The following is a 15,031-nucleotide window of genomic DNA, read 5'->3' on the forward strand; positions in this document are numbered from 1 at the left end:
TTGTGATGCGTTTCGAGTTCAGAGGAAATCCGAGCAGCTTCTGAAGCCCCGAGGTCCCTCCCAGGCTGGACGTCCCAGCTGCCACACTGACGGCTTCCTACACTCTCACACCAAAGGTGCCTTTTGACAACCCTCCACCCCAATAAATACTCATATATACATTAAATGTCATAAAATTACAAATCCAACTACAGCATTAGGCTATGCAGGTGAAGTCCTCTTATCAGGGGCATTAATTTGACATTTGGTGACACCCAGAAAAAGCCTTGCAAATTATGGGCTTATGCAGTCATACTTCCTCATTAAAGCCTGCGGAGAAATGCTGCACGAGTGTGGATCTGGTCATGCTTAAGGCACTGATTTCTCGCAGTCTAAGAGGATCCACATTGCTAACAAGATATATACCTGCTATATAAACAGCTTGTCAGGGTCAAATGGATAGCAAAGACAAAAATAAACATCTACAAGGTAAATGATCATTCTGTATGTACACATTGCTAAATCTGCTGTTCCATGTTGGTGATTGGGAGCAAATTCATTAAATCTATTCATACATGGGGAAAAACAGAGAGAGAGAGAGAGAGAGAGAGAGAGAGAGAGAGAGAGAGAGAGAGAGAAAATTAAGGATATAGAGCCTGGCCATCTGCAAACATAAAAAGCCAGAAGATGCCACATCAATCAGTGTTGGAAAGAAAGTGGACCTCAATTGCTTCTGCGGCTATTATAAAACAACCTGAATCTGATATGCAAATGCATAATTTCTAACCTAACATCTCTGCAGTGATACAGAATCTATTTGGATTAATCTTGGATTCTGACCATACGAGTCTCAAAAAGGCAATTAAAGGAGACAGGACGGCAGTCACCAGTTGCAGGCAGATCTGAGAGGTCCTGCTACCCCCCAGCTGCCACTTGACAGTGTGTCACGGGTCTGTAAGCTCACGACCTCCTTTGAAAGGATGAGAGCGTCATTGTGGACGCTCGCTGTTTTCCGTGCAATTTGGCAGCTGCACGTTCTGGCGAATTTCAATGTTCCTTGGTGACCAGAGGCCCACCCTACCGCTCACTCGGTGCTAAAATATCAAATTTTACCACCCCGAGCCAAGCCTCTGACATTTTGTTTGAAAATCTAGAAAATACCGGATTACTGATGCTGTTTTTTTTTTTTTTGTTTCGTTAATTATTTTTTCCCACTCATTACAGCCACGGAATGAAACCACTCCTCCTAGTCCTGATTATCTGATTGTTCAAAGCTAAGATTGCTGCGGGACCAACGCCTCCGAAGGCCGGGAAGTCTGTGGGCGATTCTCCACAGCAACTCCCTGACGTGGGCTCCTCCGAAGCCGTGATTAAGCCTCCCCTCCCAAGTCAAAGAAACCAGGGCACAATTTTCGGTAATTGGCACACAGATCAGGAACCGCACCTCTAAGGATCTGGGAGATGTAAACAGGGCTGATAGCATGAAGAGCAGCGACGCAGAGAGCGCAAGCAAGCCCCGATCAATACATCCTTAATTGGCATCAGGCTGATCACTTTCTGCATGGAAATTACAGCAGAAATCTTACCTTAGCCAAGCAAAACATGGCTGAAGAGGGACCCTCAAGGACTTGTGTTAACAGCACAACAAAAACCCACAAGACTTCAAGAAGAAATACAAGGGTCTTTTTTTAATCACTTTCAAAGTCAGTCACAGTCATGACAAGTCCTAATGGCACAAGATGACTAAGGGACATCCCATTATGCAATGTACAAAACGTTGGTTTTCTCCAAGTGCTTCAAAACCAAAAGACTTTCCAGGTAATGCCTGAGAACACAAAGCTCTGCGAGGAAGAACCTGCTGGCCCGTGTTAGAGTGGGCTGTCAGTCCCTCGAACGACACGACCGATCTCACCCCTTCCAGGTCACTCCCAGACTGATTCCCAAAACAGTTAGCGACCGCTAGGACCTACATCGGCTGCAGCACTGGGAACGCATACGCAAACAACCACAGAAAGGGCTCTATAAGGGGATTAGGGTGGGATATGGGTGGCAGGTCTCGCGTGGTGGATCAGATTCGAGCCAGGCGCTCGATGACCCGTCTGTAGTCTGCTAGCAGCTCCTGGTAGCTCTTCTCCAGCTCCTGGTGCTGCAGTTCTGTGTCCATCTGGCTGATGTGAGAAGCCAGCTCCTCTGGCCTCAGACACTTCTTCATCTTCACCATTTCTCTCTGGTTTTTCTGTACACACACAAAGCAACACGTCAGTAAGAGGCCTCGGATGTCTGAGGCAGACAGGGAGCATCACTGAGATTAATAGTTTAATGAGTAATGCAACGAGGCTATCGCCTAGGGCCCCAGCATGTGTCAGGGACCCGCCCCGCCCCGCCCCACCCAGGGAAAAAGGGAATGGTACGTGGTTAGTTAAATCGGAAACACCTGACCGTCCACGCTGATGTCAGCCGAGGGCCCCCAGATAAGTTAACATGCCCCCTGGATGACAGGGAGTCTTATCATCTAACGCTTGGGGGTGTTTATTTGTATGCAGCCTCACACAAGAAGGGTGGAGCGAACTCGTCCGAGTTGCTATGAGAAAGGAGGTGATTTAGTTTAAGTCTTATGGATGCATATACAAGTGCATGAGGCACAGGAGCAAGTAAAGAGGAACCATAACTGATACGGTGCTGCTACAGCACAGGACCAGGTGCCCCCGTGCACAGCAGAGACCCTCGCCGCATGTGCACACGCACACATGCATGCACACCCAAGGGGCCAGACAGCATGCAGCTCTGGGAACCTGCATCTAATACTGCACACATGGCCCAGGCGAGGGGAGCTCTGCAATCTAACCGCCGCCTCCGTTCCCAGGCTGAGAGTTGCCCCATCTGGTCTCCAGATCTCCTGCCTGTGCTCCTCCCTGTTTCTCGTTCCCGCTTCCATAAACGGGTCCGCGTCGGCGTTTACACTGGGTGAGATGCCGCGTCTCTCTCCCGGCCTCATTTACAATCCCAATCCCATATCCAGACTTCATTACATATCCATGAACGCAAACGACAGAGCGCACATTCAGATCATAAGTATATGCAAAAATCACACACACAAGACATTCAAGAACGACCTCTAAACGGGACTCGAAGAGTCGCGAGTCCTAAATGGACTCCTGCCTGTTGCGAGGCAGCCCTGGGCGTCTTCCCCCTCCCACCCATCCTGGCTGCCACAAAATGGGATTCCTTTCAAAAGCATTGTACAGTAATTTTATAGCATAATGGAAAAAGGCCACAGGTAAATACAAGTTGGGGTAGGGGGCCGCAAATGGACGGCGGGCGGGACGCGCTTCGAGGAAGCAAGCGGGCGGCCTAATGAAACTTCAAAAGACCCGTAATGATGCTGGAACGAAGCTTCCCGCGGCCATTAAGTCCCACCCCCCGTTTGATTTTCTTAAAGCAGGTGCGCGTGTGCAAAGCAGCACCGCGTTCCCGGAGAGCGACCCCGGTAAACGACATGCAAATTCGCTGGACACTTCTTCGTCGCCACGGGGATCCGGCGATGGGCACCACACGAAATTTGTGGAGATCCCAGTTAGCACTGAGAGCCGGTTTACCTCTCCGTGTATGCGGGGCCTATGCGGACGGGCAGAGCGTCGGCGGACGGTAATGGCGTCCAACATTGCAGTGGGAGAGACCTCAGCCGCAGGACATGCAGCGAATCCGCGAAGTCGACCGCCGCCTCAGCGCAACGCTGGAGAAGTTATGCTCAGAACCTGCGATCCTCTGTAATCATCACGCACATTACTGAGGCTTTAGCCAGACACCTGGCTTTACACTGGCCTTACGGTTTCAGAGTGTCCTCCGAAACGCAGGGTGGTTCATACCAAAACACAACAAAAACAGGCTTTTGATGTGCATGAGCATGTGAACCAGGGTTGGGGCCGTTCCGGAATGCATGCATCGATTCCAATCCAAATCAGGAAATGGAACTGGAGCTGGGATTGGAAAAAATACTATGGGGAACAGAACTGGAGCTGAATTTGAATTTCAGGGCAATTTAAATTCCAACTCTAGTTCCATTGCATGATTTGGATTGGAATCGACGAGTGCATTACAGAATGGCCCCAACCCTGGTGTGTACAGTCGACATCACGCTCGTTGAGTTATGCACACACCCTGCCCTCTTAAACGCAACTAATGGGATTTAAAAATCCAGGACTGTCCGTTCATTCGGTGTTCATGCTCTGTAACCTTGTGTGGAAGCCCATTTCTCAATTTAGGGGAGTAATAGATTTTTTAAAACCCTTTTCGTATTAATATTGACGACTCAGAATGTAGGACACACAAATGATTATTAAACTGTTCAACTTCAACACACACAGGTGAGCTGCTTGAACTCTCCTGCCCTCCCCCCCCCCCGCTTAAGTCCAGCAAACACACCTTGTAGGGCCCAAACAATCTCCGTTTGACCTCCAGCCGGTATGACTTCGCCTTCTCCTCGTCGCTCATGTCCGTCACTCGCAGGCGCAGGATCTCATACACGCGCCTGGCATGTTTCTGAGGCGACAGGGGATGAACGCATCAGAACTCGTGACGTGCATCTGTGATCTTTTTTTTAATGGGGTGGAAAGAAACTTAAATCGAAAAATACGAATGAAACAAAATTTCCAAGTTTTACTTTAGAGTTTCATCGACCAAACGCTGCAACAATCCCACGAGTAATCAGCACTGTTATCCACAGGCAGTAAAGAGAATTAACTTAATTGCTTCCCTATAAGGAGGCTTAATGAACAAGTCAAAATAGTGGCGCTCACTCAGGAAAGGGGCCTCTGCTCTAGGCAAGACTCAGGTGCTGCGGATGCAACTGATCAGTGACTCCAAACGGCCGACTGCAGCAGTGCTGTGGGGTTTGGTGTGTGCGTGCGTGCGTGCTCACCTTGTTTATCTTCAGCTTCTCGCGGGCCTCCGTCGCCATGGCGTCACTGAAACCCTGGCTCAGCTGCTCCGGGGCAAAGGATGACAGCGGCTGGCAGAGCTTGACCAACACAAAGTCTCTCAGCTTCACGTAGCTCTCGGAGGGATCTTCCGCTGAAACCAGAAGCACCGCCGTCATTTTTATTACGCATCGTAACGACCCCCCCAATAGTATATTAAAAATAGTCTCAGAATTGCGCCTTGAAGTTGGCCGTGTAGTGAGATTTATACACTCCTACAGCACCAGTGCAGGGATACGACTGGAGAAACAGGTGGAACGCTTGCGGCTGCTCAGAATTCTAGAGATTCCCACGCTTGGGTGACTGGAGCAGTGTGGCTGTAAGGCCGGGAACGGCAGGCATTGGGGGGGTTAATTCCACATCAGACGGCCTGCCTTCAGGGCAGTAATTCTGCCCCCTCCCCATGACCCCCTTCACCCTAAAAGTACTCGCCTGCTTTCCTTCCTCACCCGGGAGAGATGGTCGGCCGTCTGCAGCGAATGCGGATATGCGCTGGCTGCGTTTTTAAAAGCAGGAGATTCCACTGGCTGAAGGTGTACGATCTGCACAGATGACCCCTAATAGTGCATTAGCAGGTGTAACTGGTTTCTAGAGGGAGGGATTTGGTTTTATGAATGAATGAATGTATATTCCCCTGGAAAACTACCCATGAACCATTTCTGTGTTGTGCATTGGACCTTCTAGGCTTTGGTCTTTGCCGGGACGCAGTGGGGGGGTGGGGTAGGAATGTGTCCCACCTGTGATGTCCTGCACCAGCGGAGACGTGCAGTAGAAGCGGTGCACCGCCTCCAGCAGCTGTGCCCCGTGACCTTCTCCCTGGAATGGGGGCAGCACCAGCATCTGGCTGCGTGGCAGAGCGGTGGGGGTGGGGCGCAGCGCGTGGGAATGAAAAAGCAGAGTTAGCAGGCTTTCGAACGGTCATCAGCACTACATACCATCAGCTGGGGCTCGATCGCTGTTAGAGACACACAGTAAACACAAAACAGCCCAAAATCCTGATTGACAAAAACAAGTACCGGCCCTTTAAATCCCAATAACCCACTGGCAATGCTCATCTAACCATTAAACAAGTAACAAACCCATGATCCCTCTGTTCCACACTCAGACTATTAATGAATAATGATCGATTAATACGATCACTGTCCTCATAATGATAGTTTTTTTTTATTATGCCCATCAATGCTTTTTTATCACAATTTTCCAAACTACTCAGACTTTGTGAGATGGCAGTGAGAACCGGGTTTACAGACACACAAGCCGGTAATTTGGGACAGCGGAGAAGGAGACGGAGATGTATAATTCCGCCCCCCCCCCCCCCAAACTCGGCAAAGAAAAGGAGGGCTTATTCAAGCCCAGCAATTACCTTACGCGTGGCCGGGTTTTGTCTGGGTACACGTAGTAATTATACACTGTCATGTAGGCAGCGGTGGCGTAGAGGGTCTCTCCGTCCTTATTGTACTTCTCGAATCTGTGGACAGAACGTACAGACGAGCAGGTCAATCGCGGCCTCGTCTCCGGCGCCGGCGCACGGCAGCGGGCCGCCCTGTAGGTACACCTGCCGCAAGCTGAATGTATAATGTACTTAATTGGAGCCCAGCAACTTAGGCTGGGGTGGGGGGGGGGGATGGGGGTCCGACCTCTTTACATCACTTCAGTCCATTTGCCCATTGTGGGCCTGAATAGAGACCAAGCCAAAGGAAACAGCGGCAGAAGCACTTTTTACTGTTTAAGCTCCATTCAGCCTTTCAAAAGACAACAGCATTCAATTCAACTCTTGGCCTGGAAAAATAAGGGGGAAAAGAAGGGGGGGGACAAAGGAAGCTCTCGGCAGATCGACAATGCCCCCGCCGTCGAGGGGGGACGTGTAATTAACCGGGCCTGCTAATTGGTGGCAGGGTGAACAAAAGGGGGCGCCGGGCTACGGCGAGAGGATGGGGAGGGGGGGCCTCACACGAGGAAGTAGGTCCAGCGCTCGTCGTCCACGTCGATGAAGCTGGCCGTCTCGATGAACCACATGAGGAAGGTCTGCAGGCGCGCGTGGTATTCCCGGAAGCCAGGGCACGCCATGTCCGCCTGGGGGGGCGGGTGGGGGGGTTAACGTCGGCCAGATCGGCAGCTGCCCGTGCATGCAGCATCCGGCCCCGCAGAGACGGCCCCACCTTGTAGATCTGGTAGGTGATATCCTCTCCGTCCTCCCCACCGTGCACCGTGTACGTGTGCAGCAGACTCCCAAACGGCCTGAAGTTGGCCTCCTTCTCCAATAGCGCCACAAAGTCATCCGTGTTGCTGGTGAAGCCCGGGGGGATGATCTCACGGATCTTGCCTTCCACGTTGTCGGGCTGGGGTGGGGGAGGGGAGGGGGGTGCGCGTCACAGCCGTGTTAGCAGAGAGCAGGGGTGACTGCGTGGCAACGCCATGGTGACTCTACTGGGCAACGTCTCTACCAGGCTTCGGCGTGCGGGGAAGGTGCAGGACAAACGGGAGATGCTGTTTAAACCTCTCTGCAGGTTTGCACTTTATTTACCAGGGAAAAAAAACAATAAAACCTACAGAAAAAGAAGCCGGCTGTAATCCCATAACCGCTTACGGACAAATGGGTTCAAACGCTCCTTTACTGACAGGTATATCCTTGCCATTGTAACATTCCCTGCACGTAATCAATGAGAACGCATAGTGAAGAAGCTGCTGTTGTTCATCCATTAGGGTACACTCCAGGCGTGACTGACGGACGGCACGTGGAATTAGGACAGGAGAATGCATTCCCCGTGCCTCAGAAAGACAGGCCATTAGGCTATTAGGACTGTCGGCTGAACAGAGCCGACCCCCCCCCCCCCGCCCAGTACTGAAGGCCACTTAATTGAATACATTTACTACTTATCTTAAACCATGAATATGTGATGAAGCCCCCACGATTGCGTATTTATGCTTCTCACCAGGCAATAAAATTTAATGAATTAATCTGGATTTAACAAAACAGCCCCCCAAGCATGAATACAAGCCCATCGTCTCTAATCCTCGCCCACAGATTCAATCGAGTGACTTGGGGGGGGTTGGGGGGGGGTGCCACAATGGGGCCTCATTCCGTGGATTTCTCCCAGGCGGAGGGAGCTCGACCGGCCTGTTTGCATTGTATCCATTTCCACGAGGGCCTGCATGAGGACACTCGGCATTTAGGTGCTAAGCTGCCCTTTCATGCCGTCCCGCGCCTCACGATGGTCGCCGGGCTCCACGCAGCCCCGCATTCAAAACAGGGAAATTAAGACGAGCCCCGGACAAAATACACCACAAAAAGCCAATGTGCTGCACTGCTAATCCCCCACACCCCCCCGCCCCTTCTCAGGCATCACCTAAATGTTCGGCTGGCAGAAATGCACCTGCGGCAGAATGGCTCGTCAAATTTTTTTTGTGGGGGGGTCTGTAGGCCGGGGACAAGCGGGCAGCATCATCTGTGGGCCCCAGTGTGAGTTCCTTAAGTTTTATTTCAAAAGGAGGCTTCTGTGTCTTTAGGTGTGGATCTAAATTGCATTTAGGGGGCTTGTTGTGTTTGAGTAGCACCACCGGGATGCACTCGGGGGGGGGGGGGGGGGCACCGTGTTCGTTAGTGAAAACGATCTTAACGGGAGCAGAAAGTAAGCCTGGGAGAATTGGGGCTTGATCGAGCTCTGCAGGAACGCTAAGGCGATTTATTATGGGGAAACGGGGCACTCTAATAAAAAGGAATGGATCTGATCCCCCATCTATGTCTGCGGTGTACCTTTTATCCCTACGGGCAGGCTACATGACACCATTAACAAACTAAAAGCAAAAACATACAGATCTACAATTTGCATTCATCACAGCGATAGAGCACTCAGAACTCCAAGCTGCAGGCCCGCATTTAACTGGAATGACCATAGAAATAAAATTAAATAGCCAATGGCCTTGACATCCAAAGGGGCTCTTCAGCATTTTATTGAATTACTTTTAATAATTTTTTGCTCCAGGAACAACCCAAGCATCCAAACCTAAATGTTCACAGGGTTTTGTAAGAAAATAGGCTTACCTACTGCAGGAGGAACTCCCTACACAAAGACGCTAAAAAAGACCCACAAAGGTCTCACAAAAATAAATAAATAATAATTAAGGTCTACAATGAATAAAATAGTCAGAACTCAAAGCATCAGGGCTCTTGGAAAAAGTGTAAAGCAGACAAGCAAAAAAAAAACTACTACTATTAAAGATAAACAAAAACATTAATAAATCCTAAGCTGAAACTCAAACTCCTTTTTGTGAGTGCCAAAGAACAGGTGACTTCTGAGCAAGATTAACAATAACCCACGCTGCAGGGGGCGCTATTGCACTCATAGAAAATAAAACTGAGCCAAATGTGCCGGAAGGCGGACCTGCGAATGAGATACACTGGTGCCCCCCCCCCCCCCCCCCGCTGACTGTGCTGCACAGGCACTCAGCCGGGTGACTAATCTCCCAGCGCTCATGGGGAGCGTGAAAAGCTTGCTCCTTCAAAGCTGGGACAAAGGGGGGGAGGTTTAGCTTCCCCTTCCCAGGGGGCACATCGGCCTGATGGAACATGAGATCCTTCACATCGCTGCTGTGTGTGGGGGGGGGGGGGGGGGCAAACACCATGCAAGCCCGAAGACAGTGGCCCAAACCCACACGCAGCATTAAGGAGAAGCTGCCTGACATCTCCACAACCAATCAAACATTCCCATGCACATCACCAATCACCAATCACTGCCCGCTTTCACTGCCGTCTTCTTACCTCCACGCAGTCAAACTTCTCAGACACCTTCGATGTATATTTTACTTTGAAGAGTGTGTTCAAGTTTCCTGCGGTGTAGTACAACTGAATCTGAAGACCTTTATAGCCAAATGCCACTTCACTGTAATAAAACAGAAATACACAGATTTCAGGATAAAAATAGACTTAGGGGTTGCATTTATGTAATACTGTTTAAGTACCATATCCAGCTCTTTGAATTCAATTTTGGAACAGCTGCCGATGCTTTTTAAAACTAATTCAATGGAATTAGTAAGAGGGAGAAAGTGAATGAATGAATTCTGCTATGACTATGGCTAGAATACTGCTTTCCTAATGTCAGATGTAACCAGTTTTCTCTGCCCCAAGTCAAACACCATCCCCTCAAAGGTCCACATAGATGTAAAATAGACTTGAATAAAGATTAATCGCAAGATGAGTCAGGAGACAGTTCAGGGTTGTACAGCAAGGATGCTGAGCTCTGTTTTCAGTGTAACACATTACAGTAGTGTTTTCCAATCCGGTCCTCAGGGACCTGGAGCCGGGCCACATTTTTGCTCCCTCCGAGCCCCCTGCCAGACACCGGGAGGTGGGAGGGAGCAAAAACATGGACCATTTGTGGGTTTCCGACGACCGGATTGGGAAACACTGCATTACAGGAACTGCAAATTGTCAACTCATGTCTGTCAACCCTTCACTCTAAAATCTGAATTAAATACGGAACCAACAGACTAAGAATCGTTTGCAGTCATAATACTAACTAACAGCAGATGGAGATTTCAGGTCCAGAGAGTACAAATCCAGACCAAGATTTTCAACCAACCAGTTGAGTACTGTGACTATGACTCTTTATGCTCAACTGGTTGGTTGAAAATCTTGCTCTGGATTTGTACCCTCTGGACCTGAAATCTCCACCTCTGGGAACCATACAAGTTAGATAAGTGTCTTCAGCAGAAAGTTCTGCCAAAGGATCTATGAGCTTTTGAGTTTCTGACGTGACCAAAATCAGAGAAAAATGTGAGCGTGGTACTGCCCCAGGTGAGAGGGCAGTGGGATCCCAGTGACAGAACATACTCATCTCCATACAGCTGGTGACTATACTCAGGGTGGAACGTTGTGCTTTCATCTTCCACATCCTCTGGGAAACGCACTGCAGAGAGGCGGAGTTAGGGAGTGAAATACTCTATGTGATTTTGAACAATGTGATACGTAATTAAGACTTAAGAAAAGTCTTAAGTCTTAAGAAAAAAACACTTGTAGACACTCCTGTTAAAATAGTCCTATCATTCATTTTCCTCACAACCCAGCAACATGCCAGACATCTGATAAAAATGCAAAACTCAGACGGAAGTCTGCATACCAAGCTTCAGACATATCGCTTCATTTGTGTCACATTTGTATTCTGCCAATTTCTTCTCCATCGCATTCATCCCTGAAATGTAGCAAAAGACTGAATGTTAATCTTGCAATTTATATGTATTTCAACAGTTTTTGTTTTTGATAAATATTCATGCAGTAGTTTGAAGAGAATCAAAGTTAGTCTGAATAAAATCACAAGCAAGCCATCTGGGAGATGATAATCTCTTTCAGTCTAGCAGATCTATATGAGTAACAGTGGCAAAAAAAACGGCAGATTCACACAATATTCACAAGTTTAATATTTTATATTATCCAGCTCTTTCTGCCCCTAATTCTTGTTCACCCAGCTGGATAAAACGAGTCCAGAACCTTAAAAAAAGGTAAGCACCCGCTTATTCCCTAATATGCAGTTACTGGCATTACAATAATAAAAAAAAAAACATTATTAGACGTCACTATCAAAGCGCCCTGTTAAAGTATCAGCATTAAAAATCTATTTAATGCACTGTCGGTATTTCCTATTAGACAGCAATATAAAACAACACGTGACGACGGATGAATCCGCTCGTTCTTAATTTTAGTATATAAGTTTACACGTCAGAGGGCGTGGTCTCAGAGCGTGGCACCGTCAACAGACTAAGAATCGTTTGCAGTCATAATACTAACAGCAGGATGAAACAACGTAACAGTAATAATGCATCGTAATATTTAAAAAAAAAGGCACCAAAAAGAATTTTAGAAATTATGTTTTTTTTGTTCGAATGGACAACTATTTGTCCATTTTGGCAGATTTTGTCAACCATCCTACGAAATATAAGGAAGCTTTTTGATATACATGCTGCTTAAGCGGCAAAGGTAACAGATAGCCAGACATTTACATTCAAAGAAACAGTACAGTGGATTCGCTTTCATTTTTGAGGTCTGTAATTTAAAGGTCTGTAGCGGCTTCTGTGATGCCAGCTAACTGGCTAGCTACGTAGCCATCACTGCATCACACCAAGACCATATAAAACCCAAAACTAACCTAAAACCCTTAAGCTGGAAAATAATATACATACAGCAATCTACAACGATAACGTACTGCAAACATGAGGAGAAAACTGGCAAAAGTATTTTAGCCGAAATTAAAGTTTTTTTCTCATCAGTATAACTTACCCGCCATTTCGCTAGACTGCAGACGGGAAGCGACACAAACCGCGCGGCGTAGTTTACTTCCTATTTACTCACGTGTTTCCGTTTGCTGCCTACGTCTACCGTAAATTCCCATCAAATGCGCAACACTGGTTTATTATACTATCCACAGCACTTGTGCCTGGGCTAGAAAAATCTAGCGAATATGTGATACCTTGAAAGATTTAACTGAAACTTTAAATTGTCCACAGTGTATTTATTGCCATTTATAATATTATATATCATTAAATATGGTATTAAAAAAATATCTTGCTGCTGTGTAATACACTACATATAAAGTAATACTATATATACCCCGCGGTAACGGCACTGCGGCTGAGTGACTAGCCCTTGAAGTCCACGTCTCTGTCAACGGCTCTCGCATGTATGCCGCGTGGGTACTCTGCATTTCCCCCTTCCCTGGGATAAGCGGTTATGGATTGATAGTTTTTGTTTTTTCGACAATAGTACGTGCAGATATAGTAAAAAAATAAACATTTTGAATTCTGTTTTTGTTATTGTATTTGACAAAGCATAACATAAATCAGACATTGAACGGTATTAGTGTCACAACTGGATAATGTAGTCTAAATGTGAATACGTATATTTATTATTATTATTATTATTATTATTATTATTTGCAGTTATCAGGGTTTTAGTGATTATTTAAAACAATATTTAAAACACTTATGACAAGAACAACAACAAAGGAAAAAGGATGCATTTTAATTCTTTAATTGCGTACGTCTGATATGTTGCTTAAAATGCATGCCATGCAAACAGTCTGGTCATAAAGGAATCAGAGGGGTGCCAGTTTCCCTATTAATGAAAAACAACACTGAATTTTTTTTTTTTAATTCTTTATTTCAAATAGGTGTAGGACACAAGCTAACAAACACAAGATGTCTCAATCAAATTCACAGGCCTATATTCAACTCCATTCCGCCCCTGTCAACAGTTTTGGAAACTAATTATTTGTGGAATCCTCCCACGAGTCAAACAATTACACAATTACCGATGGCAATGTAATCAGTAATCAAGCTTACAGAAAACAAAGTAAACAGTTGAGTGTAGGGCCCTTACAAGTATCATACAAACACTCAAACATTCAGTGAAAGCGGAATTTCTAGAAAGTATTGATTATTTACACAAATACTTTCTGTCTGCACTTTCCACGAGAGGTTCAGATGCTTGTGTTTCACCTGACAGTCATTTCTTCTGCATGAACTGTTTACATCGGAGCTCTGTGACTTGTTTTGTCAAGGGCCTGATGCCGGGACTGCAGAGATACCTGGGAATAATCCTCTCAGACCCATTATTTTGCTGTTACTTTTTCTGTAACATGACGTAATGCATGACCTTGCATTCAGGCAGGATATAGATATTCTGAGCAAACTCACCAGGTGTCTCAACTGAACACTTCTCTAGCAGACACTTGCTGTAGCTTAACAAGTAAAACATTGTGCAAACATATGATTGGCTGGCAATTGGCATATATGTGTATGTGCCTTGTGATTGGTTGGCAGTTGCCCATTATGTATATATGTGTGCGTCTTGTGATTGGCTGGCAAAAAGAAATGGTCATGAGATCATATCCAGTAAGCACACATAAACTGTACCCTTCCTTCTACTGCAAGTCACTTTGGATACAAGTGTCAGATAGATGTATACAATCAAACTTACATGTACTATTTGATGTTACTTGTAGACTGGTAATTCATATTATAGTTAAAATGTATACTGATAATGCTACATTTACTTATAGAGAATTGAGAGCAAATTTCATATACTTTAATCTTTCATTGCATCTTTTCTGACACTGATAATTCTTCATTGATTTAAATTATCTGTTACCAATATGTCTGTTGCAGTTCCTGGATGCAATATTACTGAATGTCATAATGATGACTAGGTGTGCGATGGTAGTTTATATATTTGGAATATTGGTTTTATCTCAACAGATGTAACAAGGTCAGCGTAGTAGCTAGATATTTACTGAGGAAAGCATTCAGGGATAATCTCTTGTCAAATTTAGCCCTAAAAGTAAAGGTTTGCTGTCTGTTACTTCACATTGACGCCATTGTGAATAAAGCAGTTAACCCTAAAAAAAATTTAAAAAGGTTTTTTTTTTTTTTCTAGAGAGTGAAAGCTCAATAAAAATAAATGACTCTGTAGTATGGAAGGCATGGCAGGAGCACTGAACTGTGCAAAAATGCTGTCATTATCCCTGCCACAGCAGCCTATCCAACAGATGCACCTATGTCTGACTTACACAATAATCCTTAACTCTGGATAATTTTACCTCTGCCCCTGCGACGGCACTAGATTATACCTTTTCTGAGTGCAATGTCTTCTGGCCTCTCACCGTGTTTATTGGCACTCTGACTGCGGGCAGTGGAACACATGCAGTTTGACTTCTGAACCTTCAAGAAATGCCACTAGATTTGTAGCTTTGTTCATCCGCTGATCACTTAGCCTATATTTTCTGGACAAGACAGCTACGTTTTTTTACCCCTGCCATTAATTATACGCTTCGAACTGACACTTTGTAAAAAAAAAAAAAATCAGTTATCCTCCCTCTCGTGGGATATACGCAGTATCTATTACTTTTACTTTTATATTATTTGTGAATATTAAGCTTGCAGGAGCATCAAACTCAATTCACTACAATTCACTGAGATGTCACTTGTATCACTTTTAGTGCACTGAGAAGAGACCGGTGTGATGCACCGATGCGGACTTTCAGTACGAAGACTGACGCTTCTCGGACGGGCAGGTACGGGCTTGAGGC

General features: G+C 46.2%; 1 protein-coding gene across 1 annotated transcript; it reads right to left on the bottom strand.

The window, feature by feature from the left end:
• Nucleotides 1–1,640: 1,640 nt before the first annotated feature.
• Nucleotides 1,641–12,364, bottom strand: hat1 (histone acetyltransferase 1). The gene is made up of 11 exons (XM_023828067.2): nt 12,226–12,364; nt 11,072–11,143; nt 10,786–10,861; nt 9,715–9,835; nt 7,115–7,294; nt 6,907–7,028; nt 6,319–6,423; nt 5,693–5,799; nt 4,898–5,049; nt 4,402–4,518; nt 1,641–2,215 (listed from the first exon to the last, which is right to left on the bottom strand). The coding sequence occupies exons 1-11, from the start codon at nt 12,230–12,232 to the stop codon at nt 2,048–2,050; spliced, it is 1,227 nt and encodes a 408-aa protein (XP_023683835.1). The 5' UTR covers nt 12,233–12,364; the 3' UTR covers nt 1,641–2,047.
• Nucleotides 12,365–15,031: the final 2,667 nt, after the last annotated feature.

This window comes from Paramormyrops kingsleyae, chromosome 16, assembly GCF_048594095.1.
Source record: "Paramormyrops kingsleyae isolate MSU_618 chromosome 16, PKINGS_0.4, whole genome shotgun sequence".
NCBI lineage: Eukaryota > Metazoa > Chordata > Actinopteri > Osteoglossiformes > Mormyridae > Paramormyrops > Paramormyrops kingsleyae.

Coding starts and splice junctions, on each gene's coding strand:
- hat1 (XM_023828067.2), bottom strand. Junction 10,862..11,071: donor AGCGATATGTCTGAAGCTTG/GTATGCAGACTT, acceptor GCCTCTCTGCAG/TGCGTTTCCCAGAGGATGTG. Junction 7,295..9,714: donor AGAAGTTTGACTGCGTGGAG/GTAAGAAGACGG, acceptor CCCCCACCCCAG/CCCGACAACGTGGAAGGCAA.